Source organism: Rosa rugosa, chromosome 2 (genome assembly GCF_958449725.1).
Source record: "Rosa rugosa chromosome 2, drRosRugo1.1, whole genome shotgun sequence".
Classification (NCBI taxonomy): Eukaryota; Viridiplantae; Streptophyta; class Magnoliopsida; order Rosales; family Rosaceae; genus Rosa; species Rosa rugosa.
Window position 1 is genome coordinate 11,559,606 of NC_084821.1, and position 24,822 is coordinate 11,584,427.

The 24,822-nt window shown below is 40.4% G+C and overlaps 1 protein-coding gene across 1 annotated transcript; it reads right to left on the bottom strand.

Annotated features, from left to right (window-relative positions):
* Window positions 1-1,785: 1,785 nt before the first annotated feature.
* Window positions 1,786-5,579, bottom strand: LOC133733756 (phosphoinositide phospholipase C 4-like). The gene is made up of 9 exons (XM_062161393.1): window positions 5,157-5,579; window positions 4,650-4,846; window positions 3,998-4,133; window positions 3,666-3,908; window positions 3,346-3,572; window positions 3,088-3,205; window positions 2,800-2,943; window positions 2,585-2,671; window positions 1,786-2,308 (listed from the first exon to the last, which is right to left on the bottom strand). The coding sequence occupies exons 1-9, from the start codon at window positions 5,475-5,477 to the stop codon at window positions 2,015-2,017; spliced, it is 1,767 nt and encodes a 588-aa protein (XP_062017377.1). The 5' UTR covers window positions 5,478-5,579; the 3' UTR covers window positions 1,786-2,014.
* Between the last annotated feature and the right edge of the window lie 19,243 nt (window positions 5,580-24,822).

Here is a 24,822-nt window from a genome sequence, read left to right on the forward strand (position 1 = left end):
GGGCGAACTAATCTTAGAAGTTTGGCTATTCATATGTGCACGCAACTGAAAAATGTCTTCACATCCGATGTAGCTCAGTATCTTTTGCAATTGGAAGTTCTTCGCCTAACAAATTGCCATAGCTTGGATATAATTATTGAAGCAAGCGGGGAATGGTGATCAACAGAAAGATTGTCTTTCCAGAATTGAAGAGGTTACTTTTGCAAAATCTTCCACATCTGAAATGGTTCTGTAGTCCTACTGGAACTGCTACTTTATTGGATGTTGTGTGTCCTTCATTGGAACACTTGTATGGTGGCTGCCCTGACGCAGTCGGATTGATATATAGGTTTACCAGCAATAAACCTAAGCAAAGAAATCTGGAGTCCACCAGAGATAAAAGAGAACAATCTCAATTTTATTGATAAAAGATAAAAGATCCGTTCTGCAGCCTTAAGGCGGCTTATTTATAAGAAAATAAACCCTAGGGCGACTAACAATGAAACCCTAAAGCCCATGGGTAAAAACGAAAACAACCCGAAAATAACTAGGAAAACAAAAACACCGGAAAATAGAAAAAATGCAGTTTTGAGGCCCTAAACGACCCCGAAAGCCCGAAAAAGACCACAGGTCGTATCATAGCAACGAGTTTGATTTCTGGCACGATTCCCTTTCCGGAAAGGTAAGGTGCGTCCCAAACGGACTCCGTGGAGCTGTTTCGCGTCTACTAGTCACTTTTCGTTTTCCTCCTTTAGCACGATCCAACTGTTCTTCAAATTGGGCTGCCATCTATTCTGCATCATGCCCTCAGTTGTTATTCTCTGCTTCTGACTTCAACAACAGCAACCATGTACAACTCAATATGAATAGGTGCATGGCCTGTCTCCGGGGAGAAGGTATGAGCTGCCGTAAACGTCATTTGTAATTTCTTTGCTTTCATTTGTCATGACTTCATCAGTATATTTCCTATAGTCCGGCTGCTGCACGCATAGATATCGTTATTGACACACTTGTATATCAATGAAATTGCTGACTTATTTCCTTCTCTTTTGTTTTCAAATTGGCTATTAGATTGTTGACCGGGGAGAATTAGAACGACGCACAGGGAATTAGCAAAAAAAGAGAAGTATAATGGTCTAGATGAAGATGAATGTGTAGTTAACTGTGTCATGCATGCTAATGCTGCAATGATATCTTCCCCTTCTTCTATGTGGATGGAGCCTGTTAATTCTGCTTATATGACTATGGGTGTAGGAGCGATGGTTCACAACCATATTGGTGAGCCTATGGCGTGCAGCCATTTGGTCCATGCCATCTCATCACCTCTTTTGGGGTCCTTCCTTTTCCCCCTAAGTTAACAAAGCTTCTAGCTTTGTCTAATGGTTTACGGATCGCCAAAGACTGGCTTCAATGGTGTATTTGTTGAAACTGATGACAATGAAGCTGTAGTATCTATTGCTGATGGTGAGTTTTAGCTTGACGGATTTATTGTTAATGATGTGCACTATCTTCAAACTGTTGCCTCTGCTAATTGTTGCTTAGGTGTAGATTGCAAATCATTTGAAGGAGTTTTCTCTTTTTGGTCACCCCCACACCTCTGTCACGGCTAAAACTCAGAAATTGAACAAAAAGGCTCTTCCTTAAGCCTTACAGTTCTTCAAATGACAAAAAAACCATTGAAATCACCATAACTAGTGATTCGATTAGGGGATTTTCCTGGTGAGTAAGATACATCATCAATATGCCCCAGTGAGGAATCGAAAACCTGAGCATGCAGTTAGTAGAGGGGGCTGAGCAAATCAATGATAACAGTGGACTTTGAAGCTTCTTTTTTATGTTTTTATTTTTGCTCAACTAAAATGAATTTCATGGTGAGGGCCAAAGGCAAAAATGAATACAAATTTTTAAGCATATGTAAAGTTGGGCAAGTCTCTTATAATTAAGGTGCAAACTAAATAAAAAAATGACAGCAGCACTAGAGGGGAAATGAATATAACTTAAATTTCATCAAAATTCCATAAGCAGAACCAAACCCTCAGGTGAACTCAAATCGCATTAGAAGCCTCACTGAGTTGTATTTCACTCCTTTACGGTCAAAGAGAGGGACTGCACGAATTCCTTGTCTCAATTCAGAGACTGGCAGACAAGTCTGGCCGCCAAAGTCATCTTTCTCAGACATGTCATATTCATGTACCTCAATTCTAAGCAGAGCCAACTCTGGGGCTCTCAATGGAAATGTAAACTCTTCTTCCCATACAGGAGTCCAATCGTCCTCTTTTTTCTTAGTTTTATTCATTACCTCATCAGCTGGAACTCCTGCTATGCCAACCTGCATTACAGATTTAACTGTTAAGTACTACCATTAAGAAGTGTATACCACCACATTTGCTGATCAAGTACTTAAAGGCATGCATATTTGAAGTTTTTGAGGTAACTTATAACTGCAGAAGTTAGACCCCTCAATCCATTGGCAATGGGTGGAGATCGAGGAGCAATACGTTATTATTTAGACACAAGGCTTAGAATTCACAGCATGAAATTTTCATACTCTCAACAGTAACAAGACCGACAGTACTGGGGTATGTTCTCTAAAAAGCACACTTACCCTGGTGTAAAAATCTGGTGGTGAATATAAATCAAAGTGTGTTTGTTTGAAATCCAGATGCCAACCATCTCCCATATATACTTTCACCTGCCAAGGAATACAATACATCTAAGAAGCGTCTTCTGAATAAGAGAGGATAAATCATTGAACAGTTATGCCTTAAACTTTGCTTACTTCAACTTCAGACTCGGAGAAAAGGATAGAAGTGTGCTCACCTTTAAAGTCTTCTTTACTGGCAATTTTGCTTTAGGATCGAAAATCTGCTCATCGTTCATAACAAAATCAGGCTTTTTCACATAACCACAGCCCCCATTTGCTCTAAACATCCCATGCATCAGCCAAAGAGATTTACCATATCCCTGCCATGGACCAAAGAAATGTAGGTTATATTCAGAAAATGCTATAAACAGGTACTTGATATAAAGTAAACTGTTTGACATATAATCTGCATAGGTGTGGAATATATGATGAGAATAACAAAAAATGAAAGAATTCCAAATAACCTGCATATTAAATGCAACCATTTGAGCACCATGCATCCAGCCAATAAGCGGCTTGTAGTTGGAGGAGTTGAACCGAGTTCCTTTTGGATACACCCTTAAAATGTTCTTCTGGGTGAATCTATGAATGAAAATTATTAAAGTCTAGAGTTGGTCAGGTGGAATATATACCAATGTAATAGAAAGATGATCACAAATGAATTCATCATCTTAGATTGTTGAAAATCATTTGGGATGTCATTGTGCTAGAAATTAAAGTACCTAACAACATCAGTTCCATGAGATTCAGCAGCCTTCTCAAGTGCTTGTTCACTCAAACTAAGGCGTCTAACTCTATCAACTTCAACTTTTAGTGCCTCCTTTAAACCACCATTTGGTTTCCCAGCATGGAGTGCAATGAGACGTTTGTATGATGCGGGTTCTGCTCCACGATTAGAGTTATTGTTATCCTCGTAATCCATATTTTGTTCACTTGCTTCACTTTCACTCTGCAAGCCAATGGAGCAAAATTTATCACCCAAGAGTAGAGACACTAAAGATAATTGGAGCTAGCATGTGGTAATTTCATTTCTCAAACTCACCGTATCAACATCTTTGTGTTCCTCCGTAAGCTCTGAAGGTTCATTCCCCCATGCATCTTCTTCGCTATCTTTTCTCTTGTGTATGTTATCTGCCTTGACAGTGACACATTTATCCTCAAGGTACTCTTTAGGAGGTTTGGTAGATATGATAATTTGATACTTCAGTTCTTCCGGTGAAGGTAATTTTTTGAAACATTCGGAATCAGGAATAAACAACATATCCTTAAATGTCTTCATGAGCAGCTGGGGGAAAAAAAGTGCAATGTAAAATTAAAACAGATATTCTGGTCAGAAACTGATATATATATCACTCACAGAAGAAGAAAAAATACCTTTGCTACTTTAGCTTGGAGATCAGGGGTAAGGTGGTCTTCAAGAGTTATGACTACAGGGTATGGAGAATCAGTAAAAGCATGCTCCTTAATTGATTTCAAGCATTTAAAAAGTTCCACAGGGGTTGTCAAGGTCCTAGGTCAGAAATGCAGACTATGAATATCTATCTCATGAGCTTGAAAATAAGACTATCAAGTATCAACAGAAAATCTAGTAGGAACAGCAACCCAAATATCTAGGCCAGAAATGGTGTTCATCTTCAAGGATAAACTTTGATGCATAATAATTAGAAACGAAGGCATAGTTACTCTACTTTAATTTCATGCTGCAACTTTTACAATTGAACTAAAATCAATGATCATTCACATTACCAAAACAGTAAATTGATAATCACTGAAGCAAACTTCATTTTACTTCCTCCTAAAATTAACGCATCCAACTGAAAACCAATTGGAAATGGGTGGAGACACCCGATGTGTTATACATGTTGCAGAGGCATACTATTTCAGATGTGGCATTTGATATTCTGAACAATTTTCCAATGCATTATCCAAAGCAAGAGTCAGAGAGCCAGTAAACTATGGTAGCAAGAGATATCAAGTAGATGCTACAATCTGATAAATTTGGGGGCTTGGAAATGATTAGTTATACCTTCCATGAAGAACATTAACATCATCCTTTTTGGAATTTGGCCAAAGATCAAGCTCCACCACTCTCACACCTCTCTTCAGCGCCTTTATGATTGGCACATGACTACAGTCACTACTGAGTTGATTTCCAGTCAGGTATGAATTATGTCCAGTATAAATGTAGTAATGAGACAATGGAGCATTCATATCCTGATGAACCTGAAAACAAATACCCAAATGCCTAAACTTAGCAATTTCCTTAAATTGAATTTCACTTGCCAATAAACTCAAAATGTCAAAGACTCAGTTCACTTCAATTCCAAAACACAGTTTGCACTAAACAGAACATCCTCGCACCCTTTTTCATCAAACAAAAAAAATCCAAGAACCCAAGTAAAGAGAAAATGAACCATCTTCAAATCCTAAAATTAAAGTCAAGCATTAAGTTGACTAAATTGAAGAAACAAAAAAAAAAGTTCCTCAGACATTTCATCAAGTGAATCAAGAACAAACAGAAACCAAACACTACCTGGTTCTCGATTGGAGGATTGAGATCGGCGGAGAACAAGTAATGGTGGAAGTCTTCTAGAGTGAGCGTGCGCCTTGTTATCAACTTGGCAATGTGGTGGTGCCTCTTCTGCAGCACCTGCTCGACGATCCGCTCGGCGTCCGAGGTCGACGAGCCGCCGTAGCCCTGGACATCCGCCAGGAAGTTCCTGAGCTGCTCGGCGGTCATGTGGGTCCCTCCCTCGGCGTACTTATCGAAATACACCTTCACGTCAGAAGGCGGCTCCGCCTCTGTGATCCTGAACTTGCGAGTGAAGCAGACGCACATCCGGTAACTCCCCATTTTCGCCAAAACCGGAACCTCTCGGAAACAGAGAGAGAGAGAGAGAGAGAGGGGAATGCAAAGCAGTGGAGCTTTCGAGGGTTTAAATATAATTAGTGTTCAGAGAGATGAGAATTATTATCTAATGAAGTCAGACACTGAGACAGGTCCAGTCTTTCTATATTCTTTCGTCTACAGTTTTTGTTTGGCGCCTTTTTTTCCTTTTTTTTTTTCTTTTTCTTTTTTTCCTTTTTGAATTTATTTCTCTTAATGGTTGATCGATATGACTTTTTTTTTTTTTGTTTTTTGAAATGATGGTTGATATAACTTTACATGTCTGCAACTTTTCTATTTCTTAGCTTCACGACTGTTACTAATGGAGACAAAGAAACCGTTCCATTATCTCAATTTCCATTGCGGCTCATGCAATAATTGGTGTGCGATGATCCTTTTCCTATTTAGTTTGCCAATCACCTGCTTATGATAAATTGATAAATGTAATTGGGTAATTCTTCTCTTTTGTCGCATTTTTAATGTTTAGATAGAAAATAAAGTATATGTGTTTAAGGAAATCTCTCTTTTATGTGTTTGGCCCAAACTCTAGGTTACTTGACCTAATGGTAATAGGGTTAAATTAGAATGATCTAGATTCCTATTCAATGTACGATTACTTTCCTTGTACGATTGAGATTCTATGCATTGTAATCCTCTATATAAAGAGGCCCCTATTATCAATGAGAATACACAACAATTTCCTCTCAATTTCAGTTTCTCTACAACACAACACGTTATCAGCACGAGCCCTACCCTAGCTTTAGAAACCAAAACCCCAGAATTTGACCAAGCTCCACCAGATTTGCCTTGCCTGCGCTACTACTGCCCCCGCAACCCCCGCGTCGCAACTCAACGCTAACCCTACCAGGTTAGCCTCGCTGCCCCTGTAGCGCCCGCAAGCCCTGCTTGCCTTCTACCTTCACGCGCGCTCGCCTGCCCTCGAGACCGCGACTCACCAGCGGCCTCGCGACATCTCCACAGCATCCCCGCAACTGTCCTCGCGACATCCCCGCAGCAGTTGCATCCCTGCAGCGGCCTCGTAACTGTCCCCGCGACATCCCCGCAGCAGTTGCATCCCCGTAGTGGCCCCGAAACAGTCCTCGCGGCATCCGTAGTGTCCTCGCGACATTCTCGCAGCGACCCTGCAGTATCACTGCACAGCCCAATCAACATCTTTTCCGGTCAAGAATTCTGGCATCTTTTCAAGGTAAACTTTTCTAAAAGTTCCTGTTTTTGAAGTTTTTCAATTTCTTCTTCTTTTTCTCGGGGACTTCCAACATCCCTTCTTCTACCCCCTTTCTTCTTCATAGGGGAGACCAATAGCCGAACTGTGGGGGTTCGTGCTCACTCCAAGCTTGGAGCTTGTAGAGTCCTCCAAACTTAGAGTTTGTTGAGAAGAAAAACGATCGACCACATACATCATTGTTTCGATCTAATCCAACCCCTCTTGGAATCGAATTTCTTGGAAGCGATTACGCTCGGAAATTCCTAATTTCTTGGAAGCGACTACGCTCGGAAATTCCTAATTTCTTGGAAGCGACTACGCTCAGAAATTTTATATGTTTTCGTGGTAGCCTTTCACGCTCCGAAACTAACCCTAATTTCTTGTTCTCTTTCAGGATGAGTAACCTGAACAAATTGGACTTTGCTCCATTGGGAACAACTGGCTCTGAATATCACAGGTGGGCTCGTGATGTCCGCCAGCATCTCAAGGCAGATGGAATCCTGGATACGATTCTCGAGCCTAGCCAGGACGTGCTAACTGTTGAGCAAGCTCAAGCTTTGGAAGCAAATAGAGCAGCCTTAGAGGCAAATCAGGCGAAAGCCATCATCCTAATGACTCGTCATATGGATGATTCGCTCCAGTACGAGTGTATGAATGAAGAAGACCCCAGAAAGCTGTGGGCCTCACTCGAAGAAAGATTTGGCAATGTCCGTGACTCCTTGCTTCCTGACCTAGAAGTGAGATGGCATAGCCTCTACTTCTGTGATTTCAAGTCAGTTCTTGACTACAACTCGGAAGCACTTCGCATTAAATCCTTAATGGAATTCTGTGGTAAAGAGATCACAGATGTGATGTTGATTGAGAAGACTCTCTCTACTTTCCCCGTCTCTGCATTGATGGTTGCTAAGAACTATCGAATCGATGTTACTGCAAGACAAATCACAAGGGTTCATGAGCTCATTGGAGCTATGAATGTCGCTGAAAAGCATGACAACATCCTTGTGAAGAACTATAATTCGAGATCCGTGGAAATAGAGCATATTCCGGAATCCAATTATAGTCGTGCCCCTAAGAGAAGGCGCCAAGAGCGAAACCCTAACCTTAGGGATACTTATGGACTTTCTGGTCCATATAATCGCTCTACTTGGGAAGGTAATCGCCAAAATAAGCGAACACGGAACCGAAGAGGTCAACGTGGAAAGAGAGAGGGAGGCAACGCCTCTGGCCATGTTGGTGGCGCTGATAGGAGCATAAATGCGACAAATATGATGTGCAATCCTTTACACTTTTCTTAGTTATTTCCTTTAAAAAGTCAGTTTTAACTTTGTTTTCTTTTTAGGTAGTTCGTGGGGAGATTCAAGAGAAATAGGAGCTTAAAGGGAGAAACGAAGCCATGGATCATAAAGTAATGATGCAGAGGACTAAGTTTGATCAACCTTTTAGCCAGAAATCACAAGGGAAGTCCACGGAAATCGTTGTGCAAAACAGTTGCTGCAAAGCAGAAAACTGCAGTTTCAGAATCAGCTTTCTGGGAACGGTTTTGAGGAGCAATTATTGCATTCTTTCAGATGCACCTTTGCATAAAGGGCCAGTGAACCTTGAATACATGATGTTATACTTCAATAAGAGCCAAATAACAGGTCAGAAACGTCAACGAGGCAGCAGGAAATCAAATGCAAAGTAGGCTTCCCGATAAGGCAGAAACTGTTAGCTTTTCACGAAGCTTTTTGGGAGATCTTTTCCGGTGATTTAATTGGAGTTTTTCCAGAAGGTTGTTGACCAATCTAGAATATATGATGTCATAGAACACGTAGGAGTCAAGAACTATCCAGAAACTTGTCAAGACGAAGTTGTTCCTTGTCCAAGAAGGAAGCTTCAGAGTCAGAAATTGAATCCTAGTCAAAACAGGACTGTTTGGCAGAAATCTTCTATGGACGGATTTCTTGGGAATTTTTGGAAGGTTATTGCTGCTGCAAATATGAAGGAGAGTCCTATAATGATTCATCAAGAATTTGGGAAGATTATTAAGCCTTGAAAATCATTTAATTATGCACCAATCAGAGTAATCCTCAAGCAACTAGGGGAGGCCTTCAAAGCAGAATTGGAAAAGGAAACTTGGGCTGTGTTTCTCATACACATAGGGCTTCTGCAAATGTGAGAAAGCAACCATCCTACAGCGCCATCTTCTGCTCCCAAACCCTAGTACACAAAGTCTAAAATTCCCAAGTCTTCAAGAAGGAAAACCGTGCAATCCATCTTCTACCTTCCATCAAGCTTTGCCGTGAACCATCTTGAAGAAGTGCCTGCGTCCAAGGCTGCCTAAAAGTGAATTCGTGGCTCTCATACTCTTCCTTTTACGGTTTTTATCATCTTGTAATCTAATACTCATGCTTTTATTTGTTGAATTTACGATGATGTGTGGCTAGTTACTTTTTGTTAGGGGCGAGGTTTGAAGCCCCAATTATGTAGAACATATGTTTGTTTAAGTCTAGTTTCTTGATCTTCGGTGTGAATTGGTTGTTTATTTATGCTTGATTGAAAACTTTTATGTGTTTATGTTCTTTAGGTCGACACTCAGGATATATGCATGTAAGTGGAGCTAGGTTTAGAAAATAATTCACCTAATCGTCTTGTTTTCTAATCCACAAGTATGCAAGGCTTTGGACAAGAGCTGATGTTTTAAACAACTAGAAGAGCATGCTAGGTAGGCGTTCCACACTAGACTGCAACTCTATAATCAATCGTTTCCATGAGATCTTAATGCTTCAAATGTGTTGACACTATATGTGTTGTTGATAGGATAGCGTTCTATACCTTGATTGCATGTTTGATAGGCTTAGCTATTGTGCGTTCACGTAGACTAAGTAATTAGGGAAACATTAATAAGAGACATGATCTGCTCCGACTTGTTTCTTGGTTGATTTCTGTTCACACCTTAGTAATTGCAACTATGTTAACTTAACATTGTTCGAAAGTCATTGGTGGTGGATTTCCAAGTCTCTAACACGTTCTCCATCTTATTTTCTCAAACCCTAAAATCAAATAAATTCGTTTTCCTTTTGTTTTCTCTTTTATTTTCGTTAAAAACCAAAAACCCCAAAATGTGTTTCAACTTAGGATTGCAACGCACCTTTCTATCCCCTTCTGTTTCCTGCCATATTTTTCTCTCTTTTCTAGTGTTTGACGTTTTTGTTTTGTTTAGTTTCAGATTTTATTTGTTTGATTTGTGTTTTAGTTAGTTTAAATTAGTTTGTTTTTATTTTGTGTGAATTATAAAGTTACCCTCAATCCCCGGCTAAAACGATCCCTACTTATTCTATACTGACAATTGACATTCTTGCAGGGTTAAATTGCGCGCCTATTTTGGGCGTATCAGGCGCCACCAACACTAAGAGCCATCTAAATGACGCTTTCAAAGTGCCTCAATCAATGGAGTTTGAGCAAAGAGATGTATGTTCTCGATGTGGAGTGTCTGATCATTGGGCACACATTTGTAGAGCTCGTGCAGAACTTGTCACCGCCTACAAAACATATTGTGAAGCAAGAGAAGCTCACTATGTAGAACAAGAAGATCAAGAAGATGATCTAGAGTGAAGGGTTGAAGACTACAAATCTGGCTGGGATCAATAGATCGTCGATTCTGTTTAAGTCTTTATTTTTCCAAGAGATGTAATAGGCAATTGCCATATTATTTTTGTAGTAGATGCCTATGGTTTAGTCTTTCTTCAAAGTAGGCATACTCAATGTAAATGTGATGTCTAGGAAGGTTTTGAGATAAGTAGTAATTAAGCGAGCTTTGCTCCACCGACATCTCCCTACTCACCTGGTCACATTTGCGTTGGAATTACCGAAAGAAGTTAGACGACTACCATTGTTTTGCATTAGCTAAGCATTTGGATTAGATTCTCCTAATGGTTAAAAGACAATGATGTACTCCGTTGGCTTATGAATAAAATTTCGAGTTCTCTTCATTACGACTCCATTTTGATTCATGAGCATGTTACTTTGTGACTACGATGGCTGGGCCATCAGTATTAATTCAAGGACATGGAATAGCCCAAGTTCCCCTTGCCAGAAGGCACCTTGATTATTCTCACAGAAACTCTCTACGCTCCTAGGGCAACTCGCACCTATGGATAGCCAACGGATTCCATGCGAAAACGCATGTAGAGAACAGAAATGAGTTCCTTTGCAATGCCTCTAATGATTGCGAACAAATGCGCATCTTAGGGAAGTTTATGTGTCTCTCTAGTGGACTCTATGTCACTATTCGAGCTATTAAATCCAATAAAGTTATGAGAGAAGATCTCTTGGATTTAGACACATATTGGCTTTGTCTCGACAGGATAAGTCACCCTGGTCATGATATGATGATCCGTCTACTAAAGACTTCACATGGACACCCTAGAGCGAAATAAAGTAAGAATCAAAAATTGGTTCCTGGACTTAGCAAGACCGCAACAAATGCAGCATCTGGCGCTGCAGCTGTCTTGGGACGCCATATGGCCGCCCAAGTCCCTTGTGACAACGCCATATATGGCGCTACCCATGGCCATGACGCCATGGATGTCAATCCCCATGGTTATAACGCCGTGGATGCCACTTCCCATGATCATGACACCATGATGGGTGATGTAGTCACAAACTTTGCTTCAATATGCGTTTCAAACGCTCAGGCCCAACCAAAACTCTCCTTGGTTGCTTTTAAGGCCTCTCGCTCATTTTTACAAAGCCATTTCCTTAGGAAAATTAGGACTGAGACCGTCCTATGCAAAGGATATGAAAATACTCATTATGTTCTTACATAGAATCCGTAGGGATTCTGTGGACTGATTCCACCAACTTGCGGATGTTTAAATATCTCATGATGTTGGTTGATATGCAAACACGCTGGTCACGTGTTGTGCCATTGTCCACTTGTAATGCTGCTTATGAAACACTCCTAGCACACATCATATGACAACGGGCTCACTCCCCGACTCATCCTATTCAGTCAATTGGATTTGACTATGCTAGTGAGTTTACATCGAAGACTTTCGATAGTCATTGCATTTGGGACTGATGTTGGACATCATATTCCCATGAGCACACCCAAATGGTCTCGCAGAAACGACTACGATGGTAGTCCGGACATTGGTAATGCGCACCAACCTCCTTATATCCGCTTGGAGTGATGCAATAGCGCATGCAGCTATGCTAATTCGTCTACGACCCACTGCCACTCAATCTACCTCTGCGTTACAGCTAGTGATTGGGTACAAATATCGTACTTACGCATATTTGAGTGTGCCATTTATGTGCCAATTGTGCCACCACAGCGCTCTATAATGGGTCCTTACAGACGAATGAGCAACTCAGTTGGATTTGAGACTCCAACAATCGTCCGCCACTTAATGCCCTTGCATGGCGATCTCCTTACCGCTAGATGTGCGGATGTCACTTTGATGAGACAGTCTTCCCGTTGTTAGGGGGAGATAAGAACACAGATGTTCAGCAGGAACGACAGGAATTGTCGTGGCCTGTCCCCACTATGTCTCATCTCGATCCCTACTAAAGTGACGAGATCACACAAATATGCTGCAAACATTTCTGCAAGGATGGACGTCCCTACGAGAGGACGTTGCGCCACCCTACACGGAGGTAGGCATGGAGCCAACGCCATAGAGAGTGGCACTTTGGCGTTACAGGCCATGGCCCCAGCTAGGATGCATGGGAGGCCCGTGAGTTCGAAGGATATTTTGGCACATTCCAATCCTTTGATCATCGACACTCAAAATCCGTCTCATGAGAATCTTCCGGGTTATGGTTATCGTTGGGGGACGCCTCAACGTTAGAACCCTATTCCTGAGAATATAGAGCTCTATGAAAATTACACTAGTGTACATAAGACGTGGGATAAAAACTCCATCATAATTGATGATGTAGTCACGCATTTCGTTGCGCATGAGTTTGTTGAGTCCGATGATATCGAACCAAGCTCCGTTGATGAATGAATGCCAACGTAGAGAGATTTGGCCTAAATGGAAAGATGCGATCCAAGTTAAGATGGATTCTCTAACGAAGAGGAAGGTTTTCTGAGCTAGTGATGCCAACACCTCCTGACATAAAACCTATTGACTAATGGGTCTTCATTAGAAAGCGTGATGAGAAAAATAGATGGCAATCTCGCCTTATGGCACAAGGCTTCTCACAAAACGCCCTGGAATCGACTACGATGAGACATATTCTCTCGTAATGGATGTCATTGCACTCCACTACCTTGTCAGTTTGGTAGTTTCCGAATAACTGAACATGTAGCTTACAAATGTGGTCACTACGTATCTCTATGGGGATCTAGATACGGAATATACATGAAGGTTCATGGTGAACTTCATTTACCCAAGTCAAGTGGCTCTAGACCACGGAGCGCGTTTGCAATAAGGTTGAAATGCTCACTAAAGTGACTACTTGATTGGGAAGGGATATGCCCACGCGTTTCCATAACAAGTTTCGGATTCTATCGCGGTTCATGTTGGACATGATCTTCATTAGAAGCCCTTAAAGAGTTAAGGGAAACCGCTGAACATTTGAAATCCGAGTTTGAGATGAAGGATTTTGGGAGAACACGATTATGTCTCGGTTTGGAACTTGAGCATCGTGTTGATAGATGCTTAGGCGCTTTGACAAGGTCAAACCTCCAAGTACCCCCATGATCGTCCGTAGTCTTGATCCTGAAAAGGATCCTCTTCTTTCAAAGGATGATGACGAAGATGCGCTAGGGGCAGAAATGCCCTAGTTAAGTACAATATGCGCATTATTGTACTTAGCTCCATGCACAAGACCGGACATCTCATATATTGTGAACTTGTTAGCTAGATATAGCTCTGCGCCAACGCGACGCCATTGGATTGGTGTAAAAGATATCTTTCGATACTTGAGATGTATGATTGATATGGGCTTGTTCTATCCTTACAGAGAGATGATGGATTCGGACCCATCACACACCAGGAACGCCGCCAACACTGGCCTGCGTCCCCTCTCCCCATCCTAAAACGAAGTTAGCATTTTGGAAGGTTTTGCTGATGCTGAGTATCTCTCTGACCCACACAAAGGTCATTCCCAAACTGATTAAGTGTTCACCATGGGTAAAGACTGCGATATCTTGGAGGTCTACAGAATAGACCCTAGTCGCTATATCTTCGGACCATGCAGAGACTATTGCTCTTCACGAAGAGATTCATGAATGTATATGGATTGGATCCATAATTACTCATGTTCGAACAATTGTGGTTTGAAGTCTACCATAGATAAGCCTACGAGCATTTAGGATAATGAAGCTTGTTTTGAACAAATGAAGCAAGGCTACATCAAAGCGACAACACCAAGCTTAATCAGCAACAACAGACTCTCTTCAAGATCAAAATGAACTAGGTTCGATCTGAAGACAGTGTGGCAGACTTGCTCACTAAGTCATTGCCTAAATTCCCCTTTCGAGAAACATGTTGGTAGCATCGTTTACGGAAGTTATCCGAACTCCCATGACCGTAGTCATCAGGGGGAGATGCAGACATCAGGGGGAGATGTCTACATGTATGGTCTCGAAACGTGAAGGGTGTGTTGTGCTCTTTTTCCCCTTCGACCGAGGTTATTTTTGTCCCACTGGGTTTTTGTTACTCGGCAAGGTTTTTAACGAGGCAACGAGAGTAGCACCGCGTTTGGGCAACACAAGGGGGAGTGTTTAAGGAAATCTCTCTTTTATGTGTTTGGCCCAAACTCTAGGTTACTTGACCTAGTGGTAATAGGGTTAAATTAGAAGGATCTAGATTCCTATTCAATGTACGATTACTTTCCTTGTACGATTGAGATTCTATGCATTGTAATCCTCTATATAAAGAGGCCCCTATTATCAATGAGAATACACAACAATTTCCTCTCAATTTCAGTTCTCTACAACAATATGTACTTTTTTAGTTTTGGTTTTTCAGATGCCTTATTTTTGGCGGACAACTTCAACAAGCGAATTTGACTTGGAAAAATCTACTGTTCGACACTGTATTAGATACGGTTTTTACTATTTTTAAAAGGGATATTGACCATTTACACAATTTGAGTCTAAAAATTGTCCACTTACTCCACTAAGAAGTTTTTAATCTCATTTACCCAATTTAAACAGAAATGACAACTTTGCCCTCAGTTTAAATAATAAACTACACTCTCCCCTCATACTCTCTCTCTCTCACTCTCTCTTCCTTCCCCTGCCAAGCCGACTCAGTGACCACTGTCAGCCACGAAGATGCCGAGTCCACCAACCACCATTGGCCTCGAAGATGCCGAGTTCACCACCATCTTCGCTGGACGAGGAATGGACGCTGATTGATGAGGCGGCCGGTTGGGGATGGAGATCTCGGCGTCATGGAGATCTCCGTGATGCAGGAGATCGCTGCTCCCTTCTCCACCGTGTGATCGGTGGGTCCGGTCCCATCAACCCTTATTTCGCCAACTCTTCCCATCTCAACGGAGACAACGACGATGATGAAGAAGAAGAGAGGCGGTGACGAAAAGCTTCGGAGGTCTCATTGGCGCTGCCTTTGTCGGTGACGTTTTTCTTATCAGCTATTCCGGCGCCTAGGAACTCGGGTGTGAGTTCCGGTAGGAGAGCCATTGTGGAAAAATAGTCGTTTGGTTCTAAAGAGGAGACCAATGTGGGTTTGGATCAAATGATCCCCAATCAAAATTTGATCCAAGTGAAGGTTGACAGTTACCAATATATTGTTTATCAGAATGTGGATTCTGGGTTTCAATTACAAGGAGGTATAGTGGTTATGCTGGAAACCATGGGAACGAATCGGCTGAAGGGTCAGGGACTGCGGCAGCAATGAGTGTGTCGGGTGATAGTGGGACTAGAGTGGGTGGGAAGAGGAGGAATGATGACCACAACCTGTCTTTTTTTTTTTTTGGTCAGACCATAGGCTACAGTGCCACATTGCCACAGGCTACCGAGAAAATATGCAAAAAATGATGTCTTGATGCCAGTTATGTACTAGAATAGCATCTGTATGGTAGTGTTTGTGATTCGTGACTTAATGTACTAATTATTAACTGATATGATATGATTATTGGGAGGTAATAATATGTTAATTGGGGGCAATAATATAATTACTGGGGGCAATAATATGATTATTGGAGAGTAATAATTTGTTTATTAAGGGGCAGTAATATGATTATTGGGGGGTAATAATTTGATTATTATGGGGCAATAAAATCTGACGCCTGATTCTGGTGACCGTTCCGATGGCCGGATTCTAGTTACCGATTGCCGGATTCCGATCACTGGTCTCTGGATTCTGGTCACCGACCTCTGAATTCCGGTTACTGGCCGCCGGGTTTCGAAGTCCGGCAAGGTCTCCGATGACTTCTCTCTCTAACAAAGAAGGATGGGGCAAATTTGTCCTAAAATAAATAAAAAGTAATAAAAAAATATTTATTTGGGTATTAGAGCAAAATATATGTAAACTATTGGGTAAGTGGGCAATCACATAAGATGTTTGGGTAAGTGGGGTTATGTAGCTCAAATTTGGGTAAATGGATATTTTCACTTTTTTAAATTATATTTACGACTTTACAATAATACTAGAATCCGATTATCTTATGAGTTGGTGAATTACTATCTTCTTAATAAATGACTTTAACGATTGTTTAACATTACACAGATTTATGACCAGATGATTTTAACGATTGTTTAACATTAGGGAGACTTATGATTATGTGAGGCTAGTGAAGTTTAATGCAAGTTGATTATCATGACTTTGACTAAGCCCTGTGAACTAGGATGGATGACATCGATATATTACATCATTGTATTGTTAATATAGTGGTGCAGTTGTAGCTGGACAGGGTGATTGAAATGGGAACCATCGGAAGGAACAGTAAAGTCTAAGTCTACTCCGGCCAGTCAATGGACTGGTGTTGTGTCCTCATGAATAGATGAATTTGAATCATCACGTGGTTTATTTACTGCTGTGTCTACACGTACCATGCAACAAAGGGAAACAACCACTACCACCCTTTCACAATGTGAAAATGAAACATCAGCCAATCAAATGAGAAGCTCCAGCCATGGCCATTGGATGTGGTCAACAAATCGACAAACTAAAATTACGTTGACTTCTTCTGCATCAGAGAATTTTCTTCTTTTTCGCTGGTGGTGTGAAAAGAAGTTGGTATATGATACTTAACATTATCATTGACGTTGATTTGGTGAGTAAACCGGAACAATAGGTGGTGGAAGTCATCAAGATTCAGATTGGATATAATATACTCCCTACTAATTAATTGAGAGAGAAGAAAATCATATACTACCTACTTGAGAGATAAGAAACTCTAATCTTTCCTCAAGTTTCAAATTTGAAAATATACAAGGTTGATTAATATGCAATGTAATGTAATGAATAGAATCGTTCATTCCAAAAGAGTTTATATAAAATTGTAATCATTGGTAAAACATAATTTTTAAGAACTGCCTTAAGTGACGAACGGCAATAGTGTAGGCTTGATTTTTGTAATGATTTTCATAAATTTTGCTAACTTTAGAAAATTATTAAAAAGAATCTGGTTGAAAATTTTGAGTTACATCAATTCTATAATTTCTTAAAAATTATGATTAAGGGGTGAGAAGATTTTGGTAAGAATATTTGGCAAAAAAAAAAAATAGTCCACAATTTCTATGTGAAATTATAGTCTCAGACAAGTTTTTATTTGTTTAACAAAGTTCCGGAGTTGGTTCCCAAGAAGTTGAATAAATAAGGATTAAATATTCGTTACTCCATGTACTTTGCTCCGTAAAACAGTTCAGTCCGTCACATTCTAAATTAAACAGTTTAGTTCTTATTATCTCTAATTCTCATACAATAGGTCCAAAATGTCTATTATACCCCTTACTTTATCTATTTTCTATTTTTATTATTTTTCTCTCTCTTTTTATTTCTTATTTTTTCTACTTCTCTCTCTCAGCTTTCTCTCTTTCCCCTCTCCAAGCAATAAGCCAATCAAAATCCGAGCTTTCTTTCAGTCAAAATCATCATTTGGGTATTCAATTTTGTCTTCTTTTCAGTCAAAATCGCCATATGGGTATTCAATTTTCTCGATCAAGAATTGGGGATTTTTGAAAAGGGCTGTAAATCCATCTACGGCTACCAATTCGTGTTCTCTCTTCCGATTAGGTAAGATTGGCTACCAGCCCGCCGCCACCGTCTCAATCAACTCACACATGCCAAGGGCTAGGTACCCCTGGAAGCTTATGAAGGAGTCTATTAAATCTGTCAAGGCCAGGTTGATAACCAACCTTGTCAACAACGACGATTCGACTGAGACAGCTGATTGGAACTAAAATGGTGACGGGAGCTTCGAGTTCAAAAATAAAAAGATCAAATCGAAGTGAGCAATGATGATGAAGAGAGTGAGATCGGATTGTTTAAAAATTGACGAGGGAGGCGATAGCCGGGAGGACGGGGAGGGATCGATGGATGAGTGCAGATTTCGATAAGGATAATCCAGTGTGGGATGAGAGTCACCCCATTGACCCAATTAATTTTGGATAGTCTGGTGAGGGATGTGAAGTTTTTTAACTTGTGAATAATTTGGAAACGTTTTGGTTCGATGGTGGAAGAAAGTGGAATAGTGATTTGAGTGATGGAGTAGTGATTTGAGTGGCGGCAGCAACCCTACTGTGGCCAAGGACCTCGCCGACCGGGTGGTAGAGAGAGAGAGAGAGAATAAAAAAAAAGAAGAAGAGAAAATTAATAAAAAAAGAGAAATGGAGGGTATAATAGTCATTTTGAACTTGTTGTATGAGAATTAGAGAGAATAAGGACTATCTAGTTTAATTTAAAAGGCGAGTGACTAAACTGTTTTTTAGAAAAAAGTTTGAGGGTAACAAGTATTAAATCTAATAAATAATCATACTAACATCTTTCAAAGTGCTTAACCTCGCTTAAAGAGACACTATTAGGCTCACTTGCATGAGTATAGGAGTGAGCGTGACCATGGGCACCATTAGAGCAAGTTCATCCGTAGTCAAGAAATGTCAAGGTCGAAAAGTCAAGAATTCGACCAGTCAAGTAACTGTTCACTGCCACTGGACATGGGTTTCCACCTGTTTTTTTCTTGACCAGTCAAGACTGTTCAGTTTTCACTGTTCATTGATTTTAATTGTTTATTTTCACTGTTCATTGAGTGTTTTAACTGTTTATTATGTGCTATGATTTTGAATATAAGGTGTGTGCTTTAATAAGAGGAATTTTCAAATACAACTTTTATTTCATTAAATTTTAGCTTACATAAATGAAAAACTATGAATAAGTACAATACAATTACACAACATGCATAATCACCTAATTATTCAAATCATGATCCTCATCCTCTCTAGGAATCCAATTTGTGTTTGAAGGTTCATCACTAGGGTTAGGGTTGGTGGAATCACCCGTAGAGAAAGGTGAAAATTGTGGTTGTGTAGGATATCTCCCGGGGTAAGGTGGTTGCGGATAGTATCCACCGGGGTAAGGGGGTTGTGGGAATCCACCGGTGAAGGGAGGTGGTGGGAATCCACCGGTGAAGGGAGGTTGTGGGAATCCATCGGGGCAAGGTGGTTGTGGGTATGCACCTGGGTAAGGTGGTTGTGGGTATGCACCGGAGTAAGGAGGTTGTGGGTATGCACAACCAAAATTTGGTTGTGGGAATGCACCACCAAAATTGGGTTGCGGATAGTATTCACCCATAGAAGGTGGCGTCTGCTCGCCAAGTTCTTCTTTCTCCGCTATATTCTTTTGCTTTCTTGACCAATAACGCTTTTTAGGTGGCGTCATTTGACTTGTATCAATCACCATAATACGCTCTTCCCTCTCTTTAATTCGCTCTTCCCTCTCTTGTAATAGGAGTTGCTCTTTTCGCATTTCGATTTGCAATCGGATACATTCTCGTTGATTTTCCTCTTGGAGACTTCGAGTGAATTCCTCATCAAGTTTTTTCTTGCCCGCGGTTGCCTTTATTTGGTTGTTCGCTATACTTTCCAGTGTGCTTGACAAAGGACTTTGATCTTTCGCTGCCTTCTGTCACAGCCTTCCTTCCTTAAGGCCTCACATTAGGATCTGCAGTTTCACCTGCAATTACCTCATCTACATCCATGTCCAAGTTGATGGGAGAATTTTCAGCAATTGGTTGTCTGTGCGTATGTTGACTTCCTTCATTTGATGTTCCTCCGGATGTATGGCTAGGGATGTCTTTAAATTGTGCAAAGCCCTCCACAACAGCGTAACTATCAAAACTATGAAACAGGTGTCTTTTGGTCTTCCCTTTTTTCTTCATCCCGTTATGCCACAATTTCTGTACTTCATCTTGCTACGTAATTAAAAAAATTAATAAAAAATGCAATTAGTACAAACATAAACGCTATTATGAATCTATTATAAAGGTCATAATTTTAATAAGAAAGTATCTCCCCGTTTTACAATAAAAATCAATAAGTACAAATATAAACATCGTTGTAATTACATCATTATTTATCATATAATTATTTTAATTGTAACGAAAAACAATTACTACAATTAAAACGATATTATAATTACTACATTATTTATCATGTAATATTTTACTATAATGTATCAACAAATTAAATGATTTATCAACAAATACATACCTCATCAACCGCATTCGAACCGCTCTTGTACCAATTTTTCGCTTGCCTTAATGCACAATGCCACTCAAAGAGTTCAACCTTCAAAATTTTCCACCTTCCCTGCAAAGATTGGGCTGATCAGCTCTTGGGCCAATTTGCGTCAAAGTGTCGTTTCACGCGCCTCCATAAGTCGTTTTTTTTCTGATTTGTACCCACAGCCGGACATTGGCTTACAGCTTTCCAAGACTTGCACAATTGAACATCTTCCTCATCCGTCCATCTCCTTTTCTCTTCGGTATTATCATCTTCACTTTGATCTCCCACGTGTCCGGCCACTGGACGTGTGTTTCCCCTTTGTTCGGCCATATTGGATAATGAAAATTTTGGATGATGAGAGCTATATGAAGAGGAGGAAGGTGTAACTATGAACTCTAATTTTTTGGGTGTGAGATGTAAAGAAAATGCTAGGTATTTATACAGAAATTTTTAGAATTTTTTACAATTTTTTTCTTACCGTTTATTAACGTTACATATATATATATATAGTGGTTATTAATTGTTTGCCGTTGGATCTTCTTCTTAATTGAAACGGACCGCTGGGATTTCATGACCGTTAGACACCTTTTTCAAAATGAGCCAATGGCTCTGTTGCACGTGGCACAGGCCGGCCCATGCACAGCCGTTACACGACAAGCGACTGGGCTCAATCGAGCTTCCTTTGCGGCGCCACGCGTCATGCTTTCGTGAGCCACTTTCTGCCTTCAGCGCATCATGCTTGTAAGGTGCGGTGATGACGTCAGCCACGTTCTTCCTTGGGCCGAGCTGGCAGCCCCTCAAACCCAGTCAAGAATTTAGTTAGGCTGTTGCCTTTTTTTTTGGACTCAGTCAAGAAAAGCCAACAATTGGCTGGACAAGCCCATACCGGTGGAAGACCAATTCTCCTTGTGGCCGGTCACCACATCAGTTTTATTGTTAGAGCCCGGTCAAAACAAGATCGGTGGACTTGCTCTTAGCCTAATCAGACATAATCATCATTAGCCTCACTAGACATGCAGCACCATTAGTCTAGCTTGCATGGGTGTTGACATGTCAATGTTAGCCTCACTTGACATGACCATTGTTTATGTAAAATATTACAAAAAATAGTCTAATACATTATTTTTATCTATCTAAATTATGTAAATAACTTCGCGCAATCAAGTTGGAATGAGAAATTGCTAACGGTTTTGGATCTGACTTAACATTACTAAAGAATTAAAAATTCCAATAATTAAATTATATCTTGAAAATACAAAGGTCCTCTTTACAAGCTCCATCTACGAAAATAAAAGATTAAAGTGAGATTACCTAGCATACTTAATGCGGTTAAGAGTGATAATATTTGGTTGTAGCCTATTTGCTGTTAATCGCACATATCCTCGACGTCGGCTGTGGACGTGGTAATAGCAAAAACTAAAGACTAAAGATGAGGTTCTTTAGGGGAAAAGTACAAGATTTCCATGACCGGAAAAATCCAAATCCACAAAATCTGAGGAGACAACCACAAATCTGGTTGTTGTGGTCGTGGGCCATTTGACTGAGAGTGGATTAGATATGAGTTGTAAAGTGTTTGGAATCAAATTGACAGAGCCATGGAACCTGAACATCGACGAGGTTTGTTTTTGTAGTATACGACAAGAGTGATCGACTTACAGGTGTAACTCCGGCAATGATTGACATGAAATGAAATCATTTGTGTCGTGTGAATCATAGTCACTACTTCCTCGTTTTGGTGTTGAACCAGTTTCTCTCACTTTCGCGAAAGAGACTTCCATGGACCAAGGTCCACCTGCACCTAAGCAAAAAAATCAGATATTTTGCCACCAAATGCTCCATTTTGCCCTTTATTTTGCCTATGGTCCACCTACACCTTGGTCCATATTAGAATTTTTGCACTTTCGCAAAAATCTGAAGTTTATATTTTCTACCAATGCGTGTTCATACTCCAATAGAAGATGTTCTAGGGCTCCATTGCATGTGGTCGAGGTAGAAGTCTTGTATAAGTGTTTAGCCATTACCATACCCGAAGTCCGAAGAGAAGATGTTCTGGAGCGCCCTATTGCGTGTGCTCGGGGTAGAAATTTAGTATAAATGTATGGCCACTACCATAATACGCAGACTAAATGTACTTAATATTCTACCTACTATAGAATAGAATATTAATGGAACACTGGCATTCGCTAATTACATGGGAAAGCCAGATGTAAATGCATTTCATAGCTGAATAGTGAATCAACCCACGTTCTTGAATCTTTTATTTTCTTCTACTTGCAAACTAGGAACAGGAGAGGACATTTTGATGATAAGGCATACCTAGGCTAGGACCTCAATTCATGATTAGTGAAAGTCCAAAGAGATTACGGCCTAGAACTAGACTAATTTGGGCCAAATGCCTAAAGGAAAATACTTGCATCTGAACTGGTATCTACACCACATCCAAACTCTCTAGCGTGGACCAATAAAAACTGACACATATATTTCTATTTAAAATACATTTTATTTTATAAAATTTCAAAATTTACATGACAAAGCTTTTAATGCTCACGTGCATACTCCCATGCTTCCCATCATCTTCTTCAACAGCCTTCTTCGATCTTTTGATATTTTCTTTGCAAAAATTACATATTGATCACAAATTTAGTGGAAAATCTTATCAACCAAAAGCAATCACCCCGTGATCTTCAATTTCGTCTTTTCTTATCAACCAAAGCAATCACCCCGTGATCTTCAATTTCGTCTTTTTTTTTTTTTTTTTTTTTTTTTCTTCCTATAGTTAATAATTCCACATCCATAATTTCATATGAATTGAATACCATTGCTTCATAGGTCTGCTATGCAATCCATTTTTTTTTTTCTTCAAAAATTCAGAAATTTGTAGTGTTGATTGGTCGATCTCTTGGGTTCTAAATTTCCTGTCAATTATTAATTAATGTCAAACTCCTGAGATCATGCATGTTAAAAAAAACTCCTAAGAATCATGACATAATTGGTTACTTTTGTTTCAACTGGTTCCATGGCCAGTAACTTTTGCAGAGTAAAGTTGGAATTGAAGGAGGGAGGCAGTTGACGAGCGTGAGAGATGCGCGTCTCATGGTCCCTTGAATAATTTAGATTTTTTGCAAATAAAAAGCATAATATATTAAAATAACATATGTCAACGCCTGACTGATCCATGCCAGAGAGTTTGGATGAGCTTGACTAGTTCAGATGCAAGTATTTCTCCATGCATAAACACAACTAAGTGTCTAAGTTCCTAAGTCCAGGATTTCTGCAAAAATTTACCAGATTGAACCATGATTCTTGCTTCAAGGTATAAACTGTTTTTCACCATTATATTTATTATATATGCTCATAGTTAGACCTGTAAAATGGGCAGGGTAGGGTCGGGCTGACCCTAAGATATGATGGCCCAAGTACTGTCCGACCTTAAGATTTTGTAGCCCTAAGTGTTAAATGGGTAAGGCATGGCTCTTTCACAAATATGTGAAGTTCAGGCCCCGCCCATAAGTCGATAAAGTACGGGACACCCGGAGCCCACTGCCCCACTCTATATTTGGATAGTGATTTGTGAAACAATACTAACTTCTATTAAAAATAATTTGATTAAGTTTTAAATGAAATTAACCACGTGGTGTGGTGTGTTGGTCGAACAGCCTAGTCTGGAACCTCCAGGTCTAGCGTTCGAATCCCAGCTCCATCCCGTGGCCAGCAGATTTGAGGGATCCTTTGGATTCGTGCGTCTGCGATGCAGTGGATTAGTCTGGCTTTGCCTGGCTTTCGCCGCAATGTCAGTGCAGGTGTCCTGGTTCGTGCGTCTGCGATGCAGTGGATTAGTCTGGCTTTGCCTGGCTTTCGCCTCAATGTCGGTGCAGGTGTCCTGGCGCTGGGATACCACTGCATGGGTGTGTGAGTTACTAACAGCTAATTACCTGATCAAAAAAAAAGTTTTAAATGAAATTCAATTTTTAAAATTTTAATCTTTTCAAATGTACCTATTAAATAAAAAATTAATAATCAACTTATATCAAAATGGGCGACAATTTGGCATAAGATATTCGGTTGTACAAGGAGCATGCCCGAGAGGGCGGCGCTCAGAGAAACCTGGGAAGAGCTAGAGCGTTAGAATGGGAAAAAGCAAGTGTCTGATCAGAGAGGCAAACACAAAATGATATTTATTTTGTATTTTTCTTGGGTAGGGCAGGGCAAAAACGAAGCCCCAGCCTTGTCCTATATAAAATGGGTTGGGCTAAGCCCGCCCATTAACTTGGGCATGGCCAGCCCATAGCACAAAAAATAGAGCTGAGCTTCGGCGTGCCCATCGGCCCTAGGCTGAGTTTATAGGCCTACTAGTTGTTGCGTACGAAATGCGGTTTCGGTTTCGATAACTCGGGTTCTCTACA

Bases quoted from the DNA above. Each gene is read 5' to 3' on its own strand.
- LOC133733756 (XM_062161393.1), bottom strand. From the start codon at position 5,477: ATGGGGAGTTACCGGATGTGCGTCTGCTTCACTCGCAAGTTCAGGATC. The intron at 4,847-5,156 runs GTAGTGTTTGGT...ATTTGTTTTCAG, and splicing joins ATCCTCCAATCGAGAACCAG to GTTCATCAGGATATGAATGC. The intron at 2,309-2,584 runs GTAAGTGTGCTT...TCTGTAATGCAG, and splicing joins CACCAGATTTTTACACCAGG to GTTGGCATAGCAGGAGTTCC.